A 23,327-nucleotide genomic window follows, 5' to 3' on the forward strand; every position below is an offset into this window, starting at 1 on the left:
AGACGCAGGGGCTTGAAGCCACCAAGAAAAAGAATGCTGAGAATAGGAAGCTTATTTACAACAAATCCAAACAGTACACCAAGGAGTATGCGGAGAAGGTACATCTTGTTTGGTTTATTATATTAATTTTCACTCTGCTTTGAATTGATTTGCCCAGCTATTTGTTTTTGTTTTTTTTCCGAGTGTTATTTCACTTGCTTGTCTTAAGGTAGTTGTTCAATGAAATAATGATTCTTTCTATTGCCAGGTTTCTGATTGCCAAGTTCGTTCTCTATGTATGTTGTTTCTCTTTCATTAGGGTTGTTTCTTCTAGGCAAACCTACCATGGCAGTTTCAGTTGCAGCTGCTGGGGTAATCCTCGGCTAGCCTTTCTCAAACCTGCCATGACAATTCTACATTGGTTATGGTAAGTATATCCTATATGGCTATATTCCATCTAACTTTGTTATAGCTACCTGTGGTATATGCTTTGGTGAAAAAAATGCTAGAAAAGAATATTGTCCTGTATGGGTGTTTGGAAACAAATGAACAAGAGAGTAAATGAACTGATAGATCGAGTTACAGAATGCTACAGATGCTGTTTTTTTGTTTTGATGACATGCTAGAGTTCAAGTTGCATGCAAGAAGTATGTTGCAACAGGTGCTTTTCCTCTGACTCTTGTATTAAAAAAATATAGTCTGATATTGACAAGTATCTATGTATTCTCACTGTTTTGTTTTGCTTTCCTTTTAATTAACAGTTTATTTGCCGATGCTAAGATTGAGGATTTCATCCAAATGGACTTGGTAAGTAAGATAATCCTTTAATATTTTGTATCATTGTTTGCCTGTTGAAAGTGATAGAATTTACATAGGAATTGGCATACTGGGCTCACTAGTTTCCAGATCCAGCGACCTGTTTTTGTAAAACTGTAATTTTCTGTTAATAATTTGAAGCTATTTTCTTCTGAGAATTTGTAGTGGACTTGTTAAAGAGTATTTCAGACTTGGAATCTCCTAAAAACGATTTTTCTATAATTAGTTATGATTTTTCAAAGTTACAGGTCTATTGTAGGAATTTCTGAAAACAGTATTACTGTCATGTTCTTTCTGCAGCACTGCTATATTGTCGTGCTGATTAGCTTTCCTTTGATAGTTTAGAGGCATATCATTTTTCTTCCACCCTTTTCTGAGAGTACCAAGTGCACTTCTCCTATGCATTTGTATAGCATGATATACCTTATTAATCTTGCGTAAGAGTCGCTTCACATTGTTGTCTATGATTTGATCTGTGTAGGCTGTTAATGGGTGGCTATGGATTGTATCTTGGATACCGAAAATGATATTATGATTATGTGGTATGAAAATACAATCAACCGTAGCATAGAAGTAGTAACTGAAACAAGATTATGTTGTGTTCATGATATGTTGTGATGATTTCAGGAGGAGAAGGCCAAGGTCAAAGACTTGCACCCCGAGCTTCTAGCTGGGATGTTCTTTTTCTTTTTGCTGGAACAACTGGTGGAGCAACAACTCTTCTGACTTCTCACAAACCCAATCTGGGAAGCAGCTTCACGTCAATGATTTCTATCGATCTCTATTGCTCTACTGTGGTAGATGAAGTAACTACAGGTAATTGTTTAGTTTCTGCAATTTTTTATTTTTTCTTGAGTGGACATCTGCATTTGTTCTTGTTTTGACCATTGGATATGAGTCCTGGCCATTATAACCATTAGTATCCAGTAATTTATGCCAAGTTTCCAAACATTTTTGTTATGAATCTGTTTATTTCTATATAAGAAACTAAAATAGGCAACTATTACATCAAAATATCTTCTCGTCTAAGCACATGAGTACCCCTAGTATGTTTGGTCATGTTATATTAGTTCATTTCTACAAGAGTGGCATCTTAATTGAGATTTCCTTTTAACATGTTATGTTTGTTTCTCCCCTATTTTGGTGATAATCATGCATGCTTCTGTGTAGGAAGCTGTCAAGGGACAATTATGGAGATTATGTGAACCCCAAGGGAAGCCACCAGGTGTAATACAGTAGTACAACTAGCTAGTTCCTATATTTAACTTGTGTCTAGTAGAAATTTTTCCTTCATTAAGAATTTGGACTTGTTTGCAGATTCAAATTAGTAGATATGAGCCGTTTTGAACTGATGCTCATGATTAGGTTTGTGTACATGAGACAATGATGGATTAGTGGAAATTGCAATGAATGATTTTGGATGTGGATTTTATAGTTTCATGAATGAGCAATTTTAATTTCCAGATGCATGTATACCAGTTGTAACAGGAGACTATTAATGTGTTATCTCAAATTGCAAGCTACAACAAAAGCACACCAAAATGTGTGGTTGCAGCTAAACAAAAACAACACAAAAATCAAATAGAAGTCTATTGTATTTTTGGCATTGGGACGACAGAAAATTGTAGTCTAAAGGGCAAAACAACAACATAAGTTAGACGAAAGTGTTGGCTAAAACATATAATAACAATAAATAAGTGTGGTTGGAATCAATCATAGACAATATAAAAGACCTCATAAAAGATCTTTCACACAATACTTAAGTGTCGTATGTATGTACCCTAGAACGACACTTAATTGTCCTCTGATGCTCTTTACGACCACATATAATTGTCTTTTAAAGTAAATTAGCACAACCTTTAAATGTTGTTGTATGAGAGAAAACACTACATACGAGTCTTCATATTTCTTATTTAAGGGCATTCAGACCACACAAATAAGTCTTGCAAATATGCTTCACACAATAGTATTTAAAAAATACTGTGGTTGTTTTGTCTATCAGACAATACAAAACTGTTGTTTGAATGCTTTTAAAGATACATATCACAATGTTCCCAAAATGCAAAACTCATCAGACAACACAAGATTTTTATTTTTTTATGTCGTTTGATTTTTCAGAAGACAGAACACTTCTGTCGTCTGATGCCCCCAAGAGACGACACCGTACTAGACGACACATTTTTGTTCGTTCAGACGACAGAACAGTTCTGTCGTCTGAAGGCCTTTTTGGCATAGTGTTGGGAGACTTTTATGAAAAGAAATATTGTTGGAGGAATAATTTGGTGTGATTGCCAACGTGAAAATCAGAAATAATCAAGGAGATGACGCCAAGAGAGATTCAAGGGAGATATTTATGGAAGGAAAATATGTGTGCACTAAGGAAAAGCTAAAAAGGCGTCTAGATTCATCCCTAAATTCCCTAAAGGAATGTTGGCCGAAATTCATGAAGAAAATCAGAATAATTTCAAGGAAATTCGGCAATTAAATATTAGGGAGGTATTTTAGAGAATTATGATTGGTCGGAACACATCACAAGGCTTACTTGGCATTCTATGATTGGTTGGACCACATCACAAGCTTACTTGGCGAATTATCATTGGTTGAAGCTATGTGGAAAATTCTGATTGCTTTGTGAACCCTAGCCATGCTCCTATATAAAACTCCCCCTTTCTCAACGTCGAGGGTCCTCTCTCTCCCCCATACAATTTACACTTTAGAAAAAAATCAGAAAATCTTCTTAGCATAGCCGTGAGTTTCTCCATCCTCTAGTCATCTCCACGAGTTCAAGCAAGGCCAAGGGAGAAGAAGCACAGCCGTGAGCATCCATCATCCATCTCCAACCTTGAAGCTTGCTTTCGAGATTCAAGAGACCACCACATCAATCGTTCATCACCATCTCCATCTCACGGTGTAACCCGATTCTCCTTTGTAACCTTTGCTTTGAATTTCGTTGGTTTTGTTCTAGTTGACATATGTGTTTGAACAAATATTAATTTCTGGAATTTTATGATTAATTGAGAATTTTCAGATTCATATATTGTGATTCGAGAGTTGCTTATGTGAGTTTGTTTAATTAAATTTGCGTTATAGATAAGTTTTGTATTTTAATCTTATGTGGTTGCAAACACTTAGGGTTTCGATATAATTGGTGCTAGGTTTAAGAACATGAAATCGACTTTTCATTTTGTGTAAACTTGAATCAAAGTAGTAAAGGTTTTGTACAAAGATCGAATTTAATTAACAAGGATTGCAATTATGTGGACTTTTCCATACTAAGTTGTACACTTGAGTTGATAGCCTTTCTCTATGTGTAATGCGTTAAACATGACATGATTGACTAGCTTTCTAGGGTTTGATTGCATGTTTGATAGGATTAATCTAGGTGCTTTCGCTTAGGTTAATTAGCATTGAAAAGTAAAAAATGGGAATTCATTTGCTTTCTAATGTTTCACATGATCAACTCCTTTCTCATGACTTAGATGAACAATATTAGGGTTTGAGTCAATTTTAATCATATGTTTCGATTTTGATCTTTGTTCTCTCATTCCATCTTTGTATTTACGTTTTTGCATTTTAATTGTTTTGTTTACTTAGGATAATTTTCGAAATCAAAATCCAAAACCCCCCATTTTTCGTAAATAATGTTTATACTTGTGAATATCTTTGTGAATATTATACTTTGTTTTAATTTTAATTGTTTAATTGTTTGCCAATGACAGGTGTACCCTCAATCCCCGGAATAGAACGATCCCTATTTGCTTATACTACTAACGATATTTTCAGGGTTAAATTATGCGCTTGCTTTTAGGCGCATCAAAAGGTTGAGTCCAGTAAAATACTACTTGTATTTATTGAGATTGTGTGACCAAATGAAAATAATCGTCTAAATGTTTAGTAAGTGATTTAGCAATATGGTAAGAATTGGGCAACATCCAAACAAGCCAGAGAGATATTTTAGCTACTACTTAAGCCAAGGAACAACATATAGCAAGGTTTGAGCCAGATAAGATGCAAGATCCAAACGAGGAAGAAAACTAAGAACGAAGTCATCTAGGTCTAGCAAGACCTCTAGACTCCTCATCAACACCAGCTAAAGTATATACTCATGATCTTGATTATGACAAACAGATCCAAGGAGTGCCCAAGTCATCGACCAGCAACGAAAATCCATTGACAGTAGACGAGTTGTATGCTGCAAGCTAGACCAGTCACCATGCCAGCCTTAAGCATTTGCTTTCAGCAAACACACCAGCAAGAGGATAGGAGTCCTCCCACTTTCCATTGATGATATGATAGAGCTGAGTCAACTTCAACCAAGAGGTAGAATATATACTGAAGCTCAAATCCAACTTGACACCAAATTAATTTCAGCCGAAGCTAACTCATACCAGCCACAACAACTCAAACAGTTCCTGTAACTCTGCAAGTACCTATAATTTACACCATCACTGTCACTTTTAGGCTATGTTTGGTATGGCTGTTCCTTGAGAAAAAGCTGGCTTCTGCTTATTTCTGAGAATAAGTGGCTGAAAAGCAAAGCTGCTGAGTGTTTGGTAAACTGGCTTTTTATAAGGGCTGTCAGTGGCAGAAGCAGTGGCAAAGTATTTGGTAAATCAAACTGGCTTGTGCTTTTTATTTGTGGAATGACCGAATTGGACATGAGAGATTATTTTGCTTAATTAATTGTATATAAAACAATATTGTTCAAATGATCTTGTTATTATTTTTAATCTTTATTATGTCCGTATTAATTTTTGTTAACTTTGAATTTTTATAAAGCATGGTGACTATTTGATTAATATTGGACAATATGATTATAAATCATGGTGACTATATTATTATAAATCATAGTTTCTAGTTCACATCAAATGTTCACGTTATTACGCGCATTTATCAAACTTTGAGTAATGCTATTTCTTATTGCTTCCATTTCTTGTGCACCGTGACCATGATATTCTTCTTGTACATCATCATCCATTTCTATCTCACCACTTGACCCATAAATCCCAAAAATCCATTCATTTGAGGGTATCCGGAATCTACAACATAATATTTTCCTGTAAAATAAAGAAATGTCAAATTTTAACAAAACTTCATTCAAAGCATCATAAAATTTGATCTAAAAATAGATATACATGTTGAAATAGTAGTGCATGCAATGGTTTTTCTGGTCATACAAAATTACAAATCATATTTAATCACAGTTAATTTAAGAAGACTATATTCCATAATCTTATTAATTCCTTGCAAAGCTCCATAAATCAGTGGAGCAAGAATGTAATACAAAATTACATACGCAAAACAATCGGCAACTATAGTTATCAACTATAGATTATTAACACGAGAAGATCTCTGATAAGGGGGAAGCTAGTGCTTCGATCTTCTTTCTGGCAATCCAACGAACAATTCAATGTCAACACCTGAACTTGGACTACTTTCAGTGCAGGCTAAGTTTTCTCTCTGCTCACTTACTGGTTGCCTTGGTTGCATAGCCTCACACTATACAAAAGAAATTAATCATGTTTTGAAATGTCTATTATTTGTAGAAATGCTTAACTTAGAAATGACTACATTTTAATGGTAATTAAATTGAGGAAAGGCACATACCCCTTGTTCACATGTGGTAAGCCAGTAATCACAAATACCATAAACGTACAATGTTACAATAAGAACTAGATGAATGATGATGATAATAGAAAAAAAGGGTTTACCTTCTCATTTAGCCTCTGATTTTCAGCTGTGAGGAGTCTTTCCTGAAGTCATTGAAAAGATAGGACGCAAGTTAAGTCAAAGCTAGAACAAGCATAACTTCTGTTGAATTCAGTATTACATATAGGCAAGGGCCTCTGTCATGCAATATTGCAACTTAAAAGGCTAATCAAGTATAACAGTGCTGTAATGCCCAACTTTCTGCCTAGTAAGTGCTGTCAAGGTTTTCATTTCTTCTAGTTCCTGCAATTTTCCGGCAAGTATATTGCTACACTAATCAATTTTGGTCCTTAAATTCTGTTTAGCAGTTGATGTGGCAATTTCTTTTACTCAAAAACCTCATTTATTTCTAACAAGTAAGCTGTAAGCTGCTGCCACATATACTAAACACATTTTGGTGAGCCTAAATAAGAGAGCCTACATACACAGAGATTGGGGCATGCAGTCCTGCGAATTTAACAACTACGAAAATAACAGCAAAGTTCACAACAATTAGAACAACAATTAGAACGAAGCAGAACTACGAATTTAACAAGAACTACAAAAATAACAATAATTATAACAACAATTAGAACGAAGCAGAGGGAGAGAGACTGACTTGCTTGATTCGAAAATTGCTTGATTGAGGCTTCAATTTCAGATGCAAGTGAGGCCGAGATGCGTTCTGTGATTGGATGGGTTCTGTGAGAGGGAGATCGAACAGAGGGAGACCGAGCAGAGGAGATAGACCGAGCAGGGAGACCGACCGGAGACCGAGCGGAGGGAGATCGACCGGAGACCGAGCAGAGGGAGATCGACCAGAGGAGAGCGGAGATCGACCAGAGATCGACCGGAGACCGAGCAGAGACCGAGCAGAGGAGATCGACCGGATGGAGATGGGAGATCGACCGATGGAGATGGGAGATCGACCGGAGACCGAGCAAAGGGAGATCGACCGGAGACCGATGGGAGATCGAGCAGGGATTGGATGCGTTCTGTGATGGGTTATTTGAGAGAGATCGGATGGAGGGAGAAGGGAGATCGGATGGGATGCGTTCGAGCAGAGGGAGAAGGGAGATCGAGCAGAGGGGAGAGGGGAGATGGGAGATGGGAGAGAGCAGAGGGAGATGAGAGATGGGATCGAGTGAGAGATGGGATCGAGAGACTGATGGAGGGTGGGTGGCATCGGCTGTAATTGTTTCAGCCAACGGAGGATACAAAACGGGATTTTGGAAAATTCATTAATGAACAGTGTTACCGCTACAGTAACACTCCGAGCTTCTGGCTTTTAAAAGCTGGGGGGAGCCAGCTTCTGCTTTTCGCCATAAGCTGGGGCAGCTTTTTTTAAAGCCTGAAAATAAGCTGGCTTACCAAACGCCAGATGCTCTTGTGCTTTTAATAACACCTCCAGCTGCAACTCCAACATTGCTGAGTTTAGCTCTATCCACATTCAGCTTTACCATACCAATAGGAGAATCCCAGTGTTGCCAATCATAGACTTGTTGGCTTCCACCTAACACAAACTCCAATGAAGCACTTCAAACTACATTCTCTAGGAGAAAACTAGGGAATTCAGAATTCTTCATCAAGTATTTACTTACAGCAAGTAGCTGTAAAAGCAGTACTAACAATCCACACTTCTACAAACGCTTAAGGTTAATCAATAACCAGCAGGAATCAAAATCAAGGAAAAAAGAGGCCAAATTATGATTGGGAGGAGGAACCAATCACTTTGCACTCATTAATCTTGCACTAGAAATTCGATGAAAGAGAGAGATTCGTAGCACTTGTGGAAAATCAAATTACTTCAGAACTGCTTCGAAAGCAATCTGGTATTGTTCATTTGGATGCACCAGCCTCCATTACACACACAGCCATTCACAAATAGTTATATGGTTTGTAGTAAAAAAATGTGTTTACACAAGATTCTAATAGAAACTCATGTCTCCATTGCAGCTTTCATCTACTTACACACACATATACTAGTTCAATGCCTTCTAAACAAACCCCAAATACAAATTAGGTTGCAGTAGAAATTGAAAATCTTGAACCATATTGAACATCAACTAGTAAAAACATGAGTGCAGTAAAAGTAAATAGCAATTTCACCCCATTTTGGTGTTAACCCTTCCTTGATGATCTGGGCACAGAGAAAACGGAGGCAATCTCAGCACAGCTTCCTCTGTCTCAATTGGGTCCGACCTCAGAATCTACCAAACACACAAAACCAATCCAGAAAATCAAAACCAAACCCTAAAAATCACACCTTTACCATTAACACTAAGAAACAGAGAGAAAAGATTACTGGGTCTTGAAGCACAGGTTTGCTGTCATCTTTGGCCGGAACGAATTGAGGCTTCGTGGGCGTCTTCTCTTTGTTGCTCGGCGCCACTGCAACCCCTGACTCTGAAGCTTTCATTGTATCTGATAATTCTAAACAGTAAAGATGAGGGTTTATATATAAAAGGGTTTAATTCTTCTTCTTCTTCAACACCAATACGACGTCGTTTGGTCGGTTGCAGATCGAACCCGGACGCATTTCGCTTTGCCATGGTTTCCCGCCAAATTGAAGCCCTCATCCAACGGTCAAAATCAGCGGCTCATCTTCTCCAACTCCACTCTCTGGTCCTCAAAACGGGCCTCGATCACAACCCAAAGTTCGTCTCTGACTATATAAACGCGGCCAGCTCGATTTCAATCGGCTTTGCCAAACTAGTGTTTGGTTATGTACCAATGTCTCCTCCGCCGCTGTTTGCTTGGAATTCAATCATCAGGGCCTTTGCGAAGAGCCCAGCACCGATTGAATCGATCAACTTTTTCTTTGAGCTGCGTAGAATTGGGCTTAGACCCGACTACTTTACTTACCCTTTTGTTGTGAAAGCCTGCGGTCGATGTAAGATGGTTGGAGTTGGTGGGTTGGTGCATTGTGTGATTATGAAAGGTGGTTTTGATTCGGATCGGTATATAGGGAATGCCCTTTTCAGAATGTATGCTGATTGCGGTGCGGTTGGGATTGCGAGGAAGGTGTTTGATGAAATGCCTGTGAGAGATGTGGTTTCTTGGAGCTCTTTGATTGCCGGATATGTTGCTTGGTATGAACATTTCAAACTTCTGTGGTTTTGTTTCGTGTAGATAGTTTCTGGTATGAGTACTAGTCATTATAATGATAGTTCATTATATATTTGTACAGTTCTTGAGCAATATTTGATGAGTTCTTGTTTGCATTACATACAAGTTTTGGCATCTGATTGATACTGTTAAACTAACTATATACTCGATCTTTTATAACAAGCCCTCTAGCAGAAATTAAGTTAAAGCATGGTACATTGTTATGAATGTTGTTTTTTGTGTTTGCAGCGACTACCCATTGGAAGCCTTAAGGGTGTTTCGAGAGATGAAGCTAGCTAATGAAAAACCAAACTCAGTCACTTTGGTAAGCTTGCTTTCTGCCTGTACCCATTTAAACAATATTGGCACCGGGAAGTCGATTCATTGCTACGTTATCGTCCATCCCATAGAGATAGATGTTGCTCTGGGAACTGCTCTGATTGAGATGTATTCCAAGTGTGGGCATGTTGAGAAAGCCTTCCATATCTTCAATTCAATGAGTGAAAAGAATTTGCAGTCTTGGACTATTATGATTTGTGGTCTTGCCGATCATGGTCGTGGAAACGATGCTATCTTGTTGTTTTCTCGCATGGAACCAGCTGGATTGGTACCAGACAGCATGGCATTTTCTGCTATCTTGTCAGCCTGTAGCCACTTGGGCCTCCTTAATGAGGGTCGACAATTTTTCAATCAGATGGTGAGAACATATAATATTGAACCAACAATGGAACATTATGGATGCTTAGTAGATTTGCTTGGAAGAGCTGGTCTGATTGAAGAAGCTTATGAAGTTATCAAAAATATGCCAATGGAGCCTAATTCAGTAATACTGCGGAGTTTCTTGGGTGCCTGTAGGAACCACAATGTAGTTTTTCCTTTAGATGATAAGTTCAGGAAAGTCCTTAAATCGGAGTCTCACCTTGGAGCAAACTATGTACTCGCAGCTAATGTATCTTCTTTCTCTGGTTGTTGGAGTGATGCTGCTGATCTGCGACTATCCATGAAACAGCAGGGTGTGGTAAAGGTTCCTGGGTGCAGTTGGGTGGAGGTGGGTGGTAGTTCATCTGGAGATATTATAAAAGAGACCGTAAGGTAGTTACGGTTTAAAGAGAAGGGATGAACAAGAAGACAGCCAAGATTGACAAATGAATGTAGAAGAAAGCTGGATAGGGATTACTGTTCAAAAAGGTAACAGATTGTGAAACTGAGAGGGCATCTAAATTTGGCATTGGAAGGTCAGAAGTTCAACGAGTAAGCTGTAAGGATTTGGTGCTGTATCATTGCTTTTTTTAACAATGTATGGGAAGAGCCTGGAATATGTGTGCTTCAGGTTTGACATATTAACTAATTTTTCACCAGATGCCCATGTAAATTTCAGTTAGGAGTACAAATCTACAAGATCTTTTAGCAAATGATTGAGGACGCAAGGCCTGACGAGTGCAAGAAATGAGATTTGGAAATCCAGAAATTTGTTTCCTGTCTTCCATTTAACCATAAATTTTACTTCTAGTTGATTAAGCCCTCCAGATTCTAAACGCTCAATCACTGGCAAAGCTAGTCAGAAGTAATGGAAGGTCACACTAATCTTATTGCAAAAAATTACTGACTGATTCTTCATCAACAAGTGGCCTATATGTCTCCTGTTCAGCACACGGACAAGTATGTTTGTCGTGCCTCACTCAGTGATATTTATTATGGCAGATGACTTGAGTTGAATAATGACCGTGTTTTCTTTGTATATCAGTCCTGATGGCTCTCTGGAACTCTTTCCAGGAATTGTAGGCTATTTTGTGCTACTATGATACCCTGACAGCATCCAAGCTTCTGCAACATTTGCTGGTAATTTTCCCTTTGACTTTTGGTGATTCCAATTCAATGGGCATTGTACTAGTATTTACCTTCTAATATCTTACCAACCTTCCTTGCATGGCCTTCTTTCTAGCTTAATAGATGTCTTTTATTCGATAATCGCTTCTCCTTAGTCTTTTCATTTCCATTTGATGGCTGTCTTTTTTATGGAAATTGAAGTGGAGAGAATGGTAGATATACTAAAATGATTGCCCTGCTTATAAGTTAGAATATTCATAAAGGTATGGCCAAGTCTGTTTTACTTCCCAAAAAGCAGGATCTTAACCTGCAGAAAAGTAAAGAGAAAACAGGGAAGTTAAGAACTTGGGAGATGAATTATGTTTTCAAAATCGAACTTCAACTTTGATACATTCTGGAGGGTATTTTATCAAATGTTACAATATTCTGCCCGACACAGATTCCACAAATGGGAAGAAAACTCATTTAAATAATTACTTCTTTTATTAATACCAGTCTTCAAAATTTTATTATTGTGGGAGATAGTTCCTTTAATTTAATTCACGTATGAAAATCCTAATACGGATCATGTAGATCTAGTAGATGATGCTACCTAGTAATCAAGTAAGAACAATACTTTGCATATTAGAGTGTATACTCTGGTTCATTCACATACATATGATCTAAGTATTCTTATTATTTTCTTTTCCTTTTTTCTTTTACAATATTTTTCCGCCATTTCTTAAGGCTGGAAAAAATATCCATTCTAGTTACATCATGAATGAGCTGGGATGTGAGGCCTAATAAGATTTGGAAATCTCAGTAAATGCTTCTTGCTCATTTTTCCCCCAGTTGCAAACTATCATCTATCCACCTGAGAAAATTTCTAGCTATCAATACATTTAGGAAGCTCACAGTACCTCTAGAGCACAAAGTTGCTAATTACTTCATTTCAGGCATGATGGGTTCAGATAAATTGTACATTTTCAAGTTGCCTAACGTGAGCATTCATTTCTGGTGAATGACCAGCATTACATGAATCTGACTGTTCAATTTTGGTACTTTGCTAAATCTAGATTTATTACCATGTGGTAATTTCAAGTTTCAAGCATGTGAAGCATCCCACTGGCTCCCCACCGAGAGTTTCTTGACACTGACACTATTATGCAATACCATATTAATATATCGCTTCAGCATTCAGGGAGGGTTAAATTCATGAGTCTTCTGGTGAGTATCTCAGTCCGAGAAGGGTTACGTTCCAACTAGGTTGGTAATAATTCTCTCTGTTATAAAATGGAGAATGGGACAAAAGTTACAACACTACAGTCAATTTATCCTGCTGACTAGTACCATATATGCCAAGTCCAGAAATTTCTCCAGAAACTTCTCCAGAAACATAAATACAAACAGAGTTAAGGACATATATATGGCCTTCTATTACTTGTAAGTCTTTCCATACACACTCACTCCACACAAGCTTCACTCTCTCTCTCTACACTAAACCACTTCCTCATGGCTTCAGCTTCCAGATCAAGTTCTTTGCTTTTCAATCTCCAAGATAACTGGCTCCTAATTGCTATGACGACACTCATCTGTGTATTTGCAGGTTATGTTGTTTACGATGCTGTAATGGCCGCTATATCTGAGCTGCTGCAACGTTTGCTGGTGATTTCGCCTTTGCTTTTAGTGATTGTCGTTCATTGGCTCTCCACAGGCAGCCAGATCACCATTGGGATTCCAGGGTCTGAGCCTGAAGCTATCCACAGAGCTGGAGGATCACCTTGGGGTGTGGCCTTTGTTTTAGTACTGCTTTTCTTTCTCATATCCTATCAGCCTTCTTTCCTTGGCCTTCTTTTCTAGGTCAATGTCTCTCTGTTCAGAAGGCAAGTATGAATAACATAATGTTGGCTTCTATCTGATAAGCTGAAATATTATGTAATTCCTATTACCATGCTTGTTAAATAGTCAGTAATTTATCTTTCAAGGAGTATGCGGAGTACTTTATAAATAGCAGGAGCTTACCATGAATAGTTACCTTACTTACCTAAGAGCTATTTTGTCAAATTTTAGTTTCAGCTTGATACTTCTTCAGCTAGGGAAACTAGGCAGTAGTAAAACACTTCTATAGTTTCAATATTTAGGAAGTACTATAAAACTTTAGAAACGTAGAACTTTTATTGGAGGCTCTCTCTTTCATTATATAGAGTTTGTTAGAGCAACTCCAACAGCTTCCCCATATTTTGATTTTTCTCTAATTTAGGGAAAAATGAGCATATTTTGCTCCAACAAATTCCCTATAATTATCCATATTTTAGAGAAATTGAGGAAAGAGAAAACCGAATTCCCTATACTTACAGCAATCTCTAAAATTTAAGGAAGAATATGGAGATTTTAGAGATTGCTGTAAAATAGAGAATCTGTTAGAGTCAGAGAAGAAAAAGATGCTAAAGTTTTGACTTTTGCTTCCCTATTATACAGAAATTATATGGAAGTTGTTGGAGTTGTTCTTACAATTTCTGGTGACCTTTAAGAGCAAGTCCACCGGTTGCTTCTTGACCGGTCACCAGCTAGGAAAAGCTGAGGTGGTGACCATGGACGAGAAAAACGCAGCTCCATCGGTAGCTTCTTGACCGGGCAAAATCCCGACTTTCTTGACCGAAGCCAAGAAAAAAGCCAAGGGCCTGACATTTTTCTTGCCCAGCCAAGTCAAAGAGTCAGCTCGGCCCAGCCCTGAACGTGGGTGATGTCAGCACCAAAAAGCATCACAATTTCTCGTCTAGAGCTGCAATCAAGTAAGAAGCGAAGCCTAGAAAACCGGAGAAGTGGCCGGCAGCGAGGAACAACAGAGACAGAAAGAACCCAGAAACACATTCATCAAAACTCGATCGAATTGAAAAACTAATTATACAGACGTGTAGAGCATGACGAGGGGATGAATTTCCATACCACAAGCAAGCAAATCGGAGACCGGAGTCGCCGGAAAACATCACAGAACCGCCGGAGCAGTCGTTGCTTCTCACCGTCGATTCTCCGTTTCCGTTCAGTGCATGGATGATCCAAGGGCAAGGGGTTGCTGGCGACGGCGAGACGAAGACGAGGGTGTCCGCGCGCCGCTGTGGAGTGGCCGGAGGTGCGATTTCCGGTCAGGTTGGGCTGCGTCTCAGGTCAGAGAGCACCGAGCTCTCTCTCTCGAATTTTCCTGTCTCCCACAGTTCACCACTTTAAATAGATGTCACAATGACGGCTAGGATCAATCGGTGGAAAAAGGTAGATGGCTAGGATCGCGCCACCTGTTTCTTATCTTTAAAAAAAAAAAAAAAATTTAAATTTTGATGGACAGTAAATTTAAACAGTGAAACCCACTGGTTAACCCTTGAAATTACGTGAACAGTGAGTATGAATAGTAAAAAGTGAACAGTGTTGACAGGGCAAGAAAAACAACGGGTGTAAATTCATGTCCAGTGACAGTGAATAGTAACTTGACTGGTCGAATTCTTGACTTCTCGACTTTTCTTTTTCTTAACTACGGATGAACTTGCTCTAAGAGCATCTTTAGCAGACTCTCTATTTTGGCTCCTTAGCTATTTTGGAGAGCATGTTTAGCTTTTGATATATTTTAGCAGCTGCACCAGACTCCTAAGTGGCTCTCCATTATAACTTTTAGCTATTTCGCTCCTAAATATAGAGAGCGAGATGAGGCTTTCTATAATTTAATACATTCCTTTCGAGTTATTTTATGTAATTGATAAATACATTTAAACTATTTAATCTTCACTTAAAAAATAATATAAATTTAAAACTAACTAAAATAGAGAGGACTGATACAGACGTATTTCTAAAGTGGCTAGCCAAAATAACTTTTTAGCTACTTTGGCTAAAATTTGACTCAAAAATGGCTAGCATTGCTAAAAATGCTCTAATAGGTTGGGTCCTGACCATCCGTACTGCTCTGGCATGGTGGGCCTGCTTTAACTTAGTGCACTGCTTATGGGCAAAAGTCACGTGCTGCTGACACCTCTGACACGTGTTGAAAGCAACACTTGTCATTGAGCTGAACTGTATTGTACAGTCTATTAAATATTGGGGGAGCTTTACTTCGTCCCTAATCAATATCTTATTCTTTCTCAAGTGAGATGTTGATGTTACAATAGTATAGTTGCTAGGAGTGTACTCTTGCACTTTCTTCTTTTGGAGAAGTGGAGGGGCTAAGGCCTTAAGGGGTGATCTAGTCGCGCTTAAACTATTTTTCAATAAAAATGACACTTACTCTTTTAAAAATGACATGTACAAATAGTTGAAATAAATTGAAATAGTATTGATTTATGAGTGACTAATTCTTCTATCCCCTTGTAGAAATGTCTTACCCTACCTCCCCATTTATGATTTATCTCTAAACCAGCATTTACTTTACTTGAGAACTTGTCACTCCTTGCAAACTTTTAGCAAATATTCCTAAACAGAAATGGACATTTAGACAAAGAAAATGCTACTTGCATTCGGAGCTATTTCGCAATTCCTCCCTACCTATTTGATTTTGGTATACTTCTTAGGTTGGCAATCTTTGGAACCACATGGCCATTCCCAAATTCAAGCTAAACGTTTTGAGAAATGGAGCCAAAATATGACACTCTCATTTGATCTCATATCTGATTATACAAATGGCTACTTTTTTGCTTGCGCAAGGAGTAGGAACACCACCATAAGATACATTATCCATGGATTAAGCACACTTTTTAATCCATACAAAATGCCACATTTATGAGCTCTAGCTAGTCTAGTATGAGATCATTATAGAAAAGGCCAAACGAGCCACATAAACAAAAATACTGATACACTAAAATTGTTTGATGGGAAAAGACCGGAACAAATTTTATATTTTCATTTGTACTACTTCAAGGATCTGGATACTCTCTTTGGCAAGAAAATCTCCACTATAGAGAAATAGGGTCTTAATTAATCGCTAACGTTTCACTTTTTTCATTGCATCAATCACTCAAGATTTCATTATTAACCGCTCGAGGTGAAGCATAGTAATTTAGTAGTGATTAGCAAACATTATGAAGCGATAATGGATTTGACAAAAACAACTAGAAAAGAGTTCATAAATCATAAGAACACGATCATATATATACCAACGCACACATAACTAGGAGTACACAGGAACACATATATATCATATGTATTTCCAGAAACACTAATAAGCTACATACAAATTAATAATCTAGAAACAAAAGCAGCTTTGCAGTTTAGTAGCTAGCTAGTATTGAATACCAAAAAGAACAAGGAAAAGGCACTAAACCAGAGCTTTAATTAGTACTCTTAAGCACTATTACAAAAATTACCGTTACATAAAGATTACCCATTTGGCCGATTTATACACAGCTAGCTAATAATATTATACATCAACACCCCCATTCGATCATATTCATCATCTACTTACTGTATAAGGGAAACCAACGTTCATGGATAGAAGACTGGTAAGAGATCATGAACAAAAGGAACACCAGCAAAAATCCGACACCCCACGGAGTCGGAGACCCTCCGGCTCCGACTCTGTGCAGCGAGTCCTGCTCCGGGTACGGCAGCAAAAATGATATACCACCCGACAAGAAGTGAACGAGGAGTAGCAGAATTAGGGGGATGAGCAGGAAGAAGAGCTTGACCTGAAACATCATGTCCTCGAACATGGACTCGTAGTTTATGTACCATGTAAAGCCCAAGATGAAGAAGAGGATGGAGATAAAGAAGCAAAGTTGGAGAGGGGGAAAGTAATCCCAGTAAGAATAGTAGTCGTTGTAGTACCTCGCCATGTTGAATCACTTAACTTAGCTCGAGTATATGAAATTTGAATGTTGGGTTTTGATGAAGGCTTTGAGATGGTTTATATAAGGGTGTGAAAGGGTTTATGTGACTTTTACTTTTTCTGGGTTCAGGTAGCTTTCTTTCTTTACTTGCATCCATCTGTAGGGTTGCAGATCCATCGGGATAATTCCAAAGACGGTGAGAATTGTTTCATTGGTTAGGATTCGTTGATATTGATGTGGACCAATAGAAAATGGACACGTACGACCGACCAGGGACAGGAACATGGGGAGAGGAGAAGAATAAAGAAAAGGGAGCAGTAGGGTTTTTATTTTAGTGATCGACCTGAGGCAAACTTGCAAATTGCAGCAATTCCCCTTGGGAAAGTTGCGCCTGAAATGGTGGTCCAAGTCAGCTTTGCATTGCTTTATTTGTATTTGTATTTTTTTTTTTTCCGGAAGATGGTGCTTTATTTGTATTTTAAAGGAAGCCGAAGCTAATGAAAAGTGATATATAATGCATATTCACTGCTTTCCAGGTATTACAATTGACTAGCTGTTGCTTGATTGTAGTTTGGGATAAAACTAAAAGCAATCAAAGCGATCTTTACATGTAAGTGAGTAATTCGTTCTTGTTATGATTGCTTATAAGTTACAATCTCCATGACCTAGCATGTTGTCACGAGAGACCCGAACATATATCGAGCAGAGTCAGTCCTGAGGTTTTTAGTGTCCAGTGTGAATTTTGTTTTTTGCTGCCAATTAGGCAATTACCGACATATATGATTCTTACAAATAAGAGTTTTAAGTATTTTTTAGGTTTGAAACTCAGTTAAGTTGGACAGCTCATGGTCGGTGAGTTGGGACCTGTTAATAAGTTAGAATTTCAATATTGTAAAGATCATGAGTTAGATTCTCACTGATATATGTAAGGGTAAGATGAATTAAGGGGTAAAAAAAAAAAAAGGCTGGACAGCTCATGCCAACACCAATTTTATCAGATAAAGAACATGATGTAAGGGGGACATAAAATGAAAACCCTGTATAACAAAGATTACATATTTCTTCTTGCCACAGAAATTTCTAGCTACTCTGAAAGATCACCCATATAATTTAGAAAGAGAAAAAAGAAGTGGGAAAAAAAAAAAAAAAAAAACTCTTTCCATTGTTCAATTTTGAATTGCCAAATAGCCATTGAGATCAAACTTGTAAATAGGAAGGTTCAAAGCTGAAAACTAAACACCGTCGATGATGATTCTGAGATTAATTTGGCCTTGAAAATTACTAATTAACAAGAGTTAGAATAATAACCACAAAAAACAAGCAACATAACTTCTAAATCCAAAACTTCAACCAATTTCGAAATTAAAGAACACCCAATACCTATTTTGATATCTACCTTAGCCTGCACCGATGAAATGCCAAAAAATTGGTTTGATCACTGTAGAAGAACATAAAAATAGAGAGGAGAAAAATTGGGAGATGACAAATGATGAAAATGAATTGACTAATTGAGTAACCATTGAAACCTCAAATTTAAAGAGAAAATTTGTTTGATTTCAAGATTTTGGAGAGTGAGAGACTGCTATAATTGTGTTTCCAATTCTCAAAGTGTGGAAGAGAGAAGAAGAGATCTAGAGAAGATGCAGGCATGCAGCTAAGGCGCATCTTCATGAATAAAACTTTTTTTTTTTGCCATATGTAGCATATACCGCTATTATTATATAATTATATATGTATAACCTTATCTATAAAAAAAAAATTGTGCCCCCCTTTCTCTTGGGCTCTTGTCTGTCGCCAAGGCTACCCTTGCACAAGGCCGGACTTGATGGAGACTATAATACCAGATAGCGGATAATAATTGAAAAAATCAGAAATGAAAGATTTCAAACTCGAACAAAACCTCTTTTTTAGTTAGAGTTGAGTATCTTATTAATTCTATAAGTAAACTTCTTAGAAGATGTAAATACAAAAATATTCTGGTACCCATGTGCTTCCAAATTATACAGAACTACATTTTGTTTCACACCACAAACTTACGTTTTTAACTTTATCAGACATCCATATGAATTTATTGAATTAAGCAACAAATCTGGGGGATGAAATCAGCTATCTCAGATTTCTGTGTCCCAATTCTGTCCCCTCAACATGATTAATTCACAGAGATTAAAAAAATATTTGTGAGGGGATAAAATAAAGATAAAATAATGGAGACAGCTGATTTCATCCCTAAATCTGAATCTCATGAAATTCAAAATAAAATAAAAAAATAAAGATTCTATAACTGTAATGTCGTGGCCATTGAAAATTAAGGCCTAGATTTCTCCCATGTATTCAAACCACTCACACTCGTACGCATCTGAATCATTTAGAGCCTCACTTACGATGTCGTTATCCACTCAATCTTGATCGATATGGCCGGCCGGTTCATACAATTTGGAAAGGGTCCCCAAAGGATACCAAAACATTTTGAAATTTTTCGAGACGTGGCATATCCTACTTGGTCCCAACAAGCATCAGCATGACAGCATATCATATACATGATGACATGCATGCGTGATTGACCATGAATCAAAACTCAAATGATCGACTTTTGTGACCCTAATTAGATCTCCACTTCTCATTTCCTGATGACAAGCCCATTTTACCTAAAACGATATGTACAGCCGTACAGGTGGAATCACAGTCTTGACTTTAACAATCTTCTTCCTGCTTGTATCTGTACGTTTGGGATTGAGTGAAAAATTGCACTGATGCTGATATAGATTGGAAAAGTGGTATTTACTTCATGAACATCATTTTTATAGAAACAGAACAATACGTATATACAAAACATACATAACCCAAACCAGCCACCTACATTCCAATCAACCGCAAACCTCTTAAGAGAACATTACATTTCTCACCGAACAAATAATTATTAGCAAATGAAACATCTAGCTAGCTAATTGACTAAGCAAAAGCTAGTTAGTCCATATTAGTTTCAGTAATGCAAGACATAGATGTTATACTCCACCACAGCATCATCACTTTTAGAGGCGTTAAACGACTGAGTTGTTAGTAGAGCATAACCCCTAGCAAACCTGAAAAGTCCACTTCCTCCGATCACCGACAGCTCCCTTACCTTGTTGGTAAGCGAGTTCCTTCCCATCAGGGTTATGGTGCTACCGTTATACTTCCCCTGAACAAATGCAAGGTTCTGAGCCATCAACAGACTGAGGTCTTCTTGTGATGCAGATGCATAAAACCCCTGAGCCCTTCCCAACAGCTTCGAGCTCGATTCGGGGCCTAAGGTTAGCTGGTTGTCGATCATTCGTATCATCCCGAACTTTGTTTGGGAGGAGTTGGAGAGTGGTTGCACTACTGTCACGGCAGTGGGACTGGGACCATCAACAATGTCGTGCCAATACACGCGAAAATGGGTAAGTTTTTCTTTCTTTAGACCAAAAAGCTCCGGATCCATGGGTTTCATAAACTCATGATCTTCCCCAGAAACTAAGATCATAGAAAAGGAAGACAGGAGGGAGGAGATTATGATGAATTGGAAAGCTGAGACAGGAAGGATTCTAGCCATTGTTGCACAGTACTATGTGTTTCAAAGCGCTCGTCTTTGTCTCTATATATAACGTAAGGAACAGATAAAGCCCGACCTACTACATTTACCTAGACATTCAACAAATATTTCACGGTACAACACCTCGGGAAGAGGGAAGATTATCAATAGTGATCAGGCTAGTTCAAAAGGTTAGTCTCTTCGTGTATATTTGAAAAGTGAGAATAGAAGATTAACAATTTAACATGACTCGAAGCATAATCGAGAAGACTCGAAGCAAACCTATTTTCTTTGAACCTAGAAGTTGAATGTATTAGATCAATAGCTAAAAGGCCAGACTACAAGCACTTAAAGATAAAAATATTGGCGGGGCAACAACCAAAATTTCTATCTAAGAGCTGCAGCTCATTACAAGACAATTTGAGCTTGCTTTTAAAGCGAACATATACACAAAGATTAATTCTGTGTCTTATAGGGAAAAATCATCAACTAGCTTTCAATCCGCCAGTACAGAATTGTGGTACGAAACAGAATGCTATTTTTTCAGCAAATAAATAGGAGACAAATTTTCATCCTTAAGCCGCTTTCTCCAGTCTAACTTTTTCCCGACCATTGAATCATGATATGAATTACGACTGACACTTTAGAAACCGTAAAAAAGCCCAGCATTGTCCAAAGAGGTCAAACTCTTGTGCCTAACCAGCCCAAAGTACTAAGTAATAAGTGAGGGTATCAAGGCACCCTCCAAGCTGGCCCAACTCAGAATAGAATCAGACCTCTACTTACATGGGCCCAGAGGAGGCTGAGCCTATAGGATCAAGGCCAAGAGGCCCAAACCTAGTCAGAGAGACTAGCCAGACATGCACACTCCCACTGCCACCCTGCCTCCGGCACCGGCAACTCTTCCGGCAGCCGGCCGCGACAACGTCAAACTTGATCACGGTGAACCCAATTGTCCACCACCAAACGCTCCAATGCCACCGATCAAGTGCACAAACCACAAAATCAAGACACCTGCACGCCACTCGTCCACAACACCGCGTTCAACCAAGGCCGAAAACCAGGAAGCCTAACCATCCTCGACCGCCTTGTAGTCCGACCGGGATCCACCAAGTTTGCCTCCCCAGAACGCGGTCAAATCTACCTTCTCGAAACGCCGCCAATCTAACTCGATCCGACAACACAACAAATTCCGCAGCCAATATCTGCCTCCCCTCCAAACAAGTCGGATCGTTCCGACCTTCTGCCACCACCAGTCAGACACTGAGATTTGCTTCTCGCGACCCACGACGATGATTCGCCGGTTCAAAGCATACTCTTATGAATCGAAAGGAATTGAAAAAAAAAAATATATATATATATATATATAAATAAAAAAACAAAAGGAAAAAAAAAAAACAGAAAGAAAAAAGTACCTCTATCAAAATTGAGATTCTTTAATTTTAGTTTTTTTTTCTTTTTAGAAATTATTTTGTGCTTTTTAGTTAAAAGATACTTTATTATGCAATTCAGCAAGCACTACTTAATAACGAACCCATAAGGGTGGTAGAAGGAGCCATTCACATATAAGTATATTTAAGGGTGTACTTATAACAGAGTACACTACACAACACACCGTAGCACACCTGCCTTATAAGATTACGCCCAAAACAAAGATAACTAGAACTCTATCGAGGAATAATCGAATAGCAGAAAACAACGAAATTTTATTTTCTTTGCTATCTTCTCCCTTAAAAAAGTAAAAAAAAAAAAGGCCCGTCATCCTTTTGTATAAAAGGATGGAGACCCAGAGGTAAAGTAAAAAATAAGAACCTAAAATCCTACATTAAGTTAAATATCCACTTCGGAGCCTAGGAGGCCCATCTTGGACCAGCCCTAGCAAAAGCTACCTCTATTGACTATTGACACACCATAGTTGACAGGACCTGCCCCGGATTTCACCCTGAAATCCGAAGTGGCCCTGCGGGGTCCACCTTAGAAGAAATTCTTTCAAAAATTTGGCAGAACTTCCCCTAAAATGAACTACCCAAAACCTGTAGAAAGAAAATTTACACTCCTAAATCAACCCATCCTTATCCTCCTGGAGCCACCTGCTCCCCAAACCACAACTTCAATTTCACAAATAACAGTCTCAACCCACATTATAAGATTAATTTCACAGGTTATCAGAGCAATACTATTCCAGTAGGTAACAAAGATCACAGAAATAGAATGAGTACGCGGAAGCAATGCTGTTGGCTATGCCTCGACTCCATGTACGCCCGACCTCATCTAATTTCGCCTGCAAACTGGGCATTTGAAAACCGAAGGGCCCAGGGGAAAGTACATAAAAACGTTAGCGTGAGTGGACAAAATAAATAAACAATTTTTAAACCAAATGGATTTTATACTTTCCCACATTTATTTCTTTTTAAAAAAATTCCCGATGCATACAAGGATTAACGAAAATAAAACAAGAGGAGTTCCACTCATGAAAACCAACTAGCCCCGCTAGTCACATACGATTTAAAAGAAAAAGTTGGAACTCTGATACTCAAGGAAAATAAGACCAGCCCCGCTGGTTAAACGAAAATCGA

General features: G+C 38.2%; 4 protein-coding genes across 7 annotated transcripts; 1 reads left to right on the top strand and 3 right to left on the bottom strand.

Moving 5' to 3' along the window:
- Positions 1-5,308: 5,308 nt before the first annotated feature.
- Positions 5,309-7,961, bottom strand: LOC112168199. 2 transcript variants are annotated; one of them, XM_024305319.2, is made up of 3 exons: positions 7,103-7,961; positions 6,507-6,548; positions 5,309-5,852 (listed from the first exon to the last, which is right to left on the bottom strand). In XM_024305319.2, the coding sequence occupies exons 1-3, from the start codon at positions 7,667-7,669 to the stop codon at positions 5,835-5,837; spliced, it is 627 nt and encodes a 208-aa protein (XP_024161087.1). In that variant the 5' UTR covers positions 7,670-7,961; the 3' UTR covers positions 5,309-5,834. The 2 variants fall into 2 exon arrangements, with proteins under 2 accessions (XP_024161087.1, XP_024161086.1); XM_024305318.2 differs by lacking the exon at positions 5,309-5,852 and adding an exon at positions 5,904-6,294.
- Positions 7,962-8,989: 1,028 nt separating this feature from the next.
- Positions 8,990-13,436, top strand: LOC112168197 (pentatricopeptide repeat-containing protein At4g21065). 3 transcript variants are annotated; one of them, XM_040507018.1, is made up of 5 exons: positions 8,990-9,575; positions 9,841-11,250; positions 11,336-11,430; positions 12,474-12,624; positions 13,004-13,436. In XM_040507018.1, exons 1-2 carry the CDS (start codon positions 9,034-9,036, stop codon positions 10,685-10,687), a joined length of 1,389 nt encoding a protein of 462 aa, XP_040362952.1. In that variant the 5' UTR covers positions 8,990-9,033; the 3' UTR covers positions 10,688-11,250; positions 11,336-11,430; positions 12,474-12,624; positions 13,004-13,436. The 3 variants fall into 3 exon arrangements, with proteins under 3 accessions (XP_040362952.1, XP_040362954.1, XP_040362953.1); XM_040507020.1 differs by having other exon boundaries at positions 11,365-11,430; XM_040507019.1 differs by lacking the exon at positions 12,474-12,624 and having other exon boundaries at positions 13,004-13,055.
- A 3,065-nt stretch (positions 13,437-16,501) lies between these two features.
- Positions 16,502-17,274, bottom strand: LOC112165604. Its single transcript, XM_024302179.2, has one exon. It carries the CDS (start codon positions 17,205-17,207, stop codon positions 16,830-16,832), a length of 378 nt encoding a protein of 125 aa, XP_024157947.1. The 5' UTR covers positions 17,208-17,274; the 3' UTR covers positions 16,502-16,829.
- Positions 17,275-19,965: 2,691 nt separating this feature from the next.
- On the bottom strand, positions 19,966-20,793 carry LOC112166794 (dirigent protein 19). The gene has a single exon (XM_024303698.2). It carries the CDS (start codon positions 20,770-20,772, stop codon positions 20,182-20,184), a length of 591 nt encoding a protein of 196 aa, XP_024159466.1. The 5' UTR covers positions 20,773-20,793; the 3' UTR covers positions 19,966-20,181.
- Positions 20,794-23,327: the final 2,534 nt, after the last annotated feature.

Source organism: Rosa chinensis, chromosome 5 (assembly GCF_002994745.2).
Source record: "Rosa chinensis cultivar Old Blush chromosome 5, RchiOBHm-V2, whole genome shotgun sequence".
Lineage (NCBI taxonomy): Eukaryota > Viridiplantae > Streptophyta > Magnoliopsida > Rosales > Rosaceae > Rosa > Rosa chinensis.

Excerpts from the sequence above, each read along its gene's own strand:
- LOC112165604 (XM_024302179.2), bottom strand. The coding sequence starts at position 17,207 with ATGGCGAGGTACTACAACGACTACTATTCTTACTGGGATTACTTTCCC.
- LOC112168199 (XM_024305318.2), bottom strand. The coding sequence starts at position 7,669 with ATGCCACCCACCCTCCATCAGTCTCTCGATCCCATCTCTCACTCGATC. Across the intron at positions 6,549-7,102 it reads GCAATTTTCGAATCAAGCAA|GAAAGACTCCTCACAGCTGA; the intron begins GTCAGTCTCTCT and ends CAATGACTTCAG. Across the intron at positions 6,295-6,506 it reads ATCAGAGGCTAAATGAGAAG|TGTGAGGCTATGCAACCAAG; the intron begins GTAAACCCTTTT and ends TCTTTTGTATAG.
- LOC112168197 (XM_040507018.1), top strand. The coding sequence starts at position 9,034 with ATGGTTTCCCGCCAAATTGAAGCCCTCATCCAACGGTCAAAATCAGCG. Across the intron at positions 9,576-9,840 it reads ATTGCCGGATATGTTGCTTG|CGACTACCCATTGGAAGCCT; the intron begins GTATGAACATTT and ends TTGTGTTTGCAG.
- LOC112166794 (XM_024303698.2), bottom strand. The coding sequence starts at position 20,772 with ATGGCTAGAATCCTTCCTGTCTCAGCTTTCCAATTCATCATAATCTCC.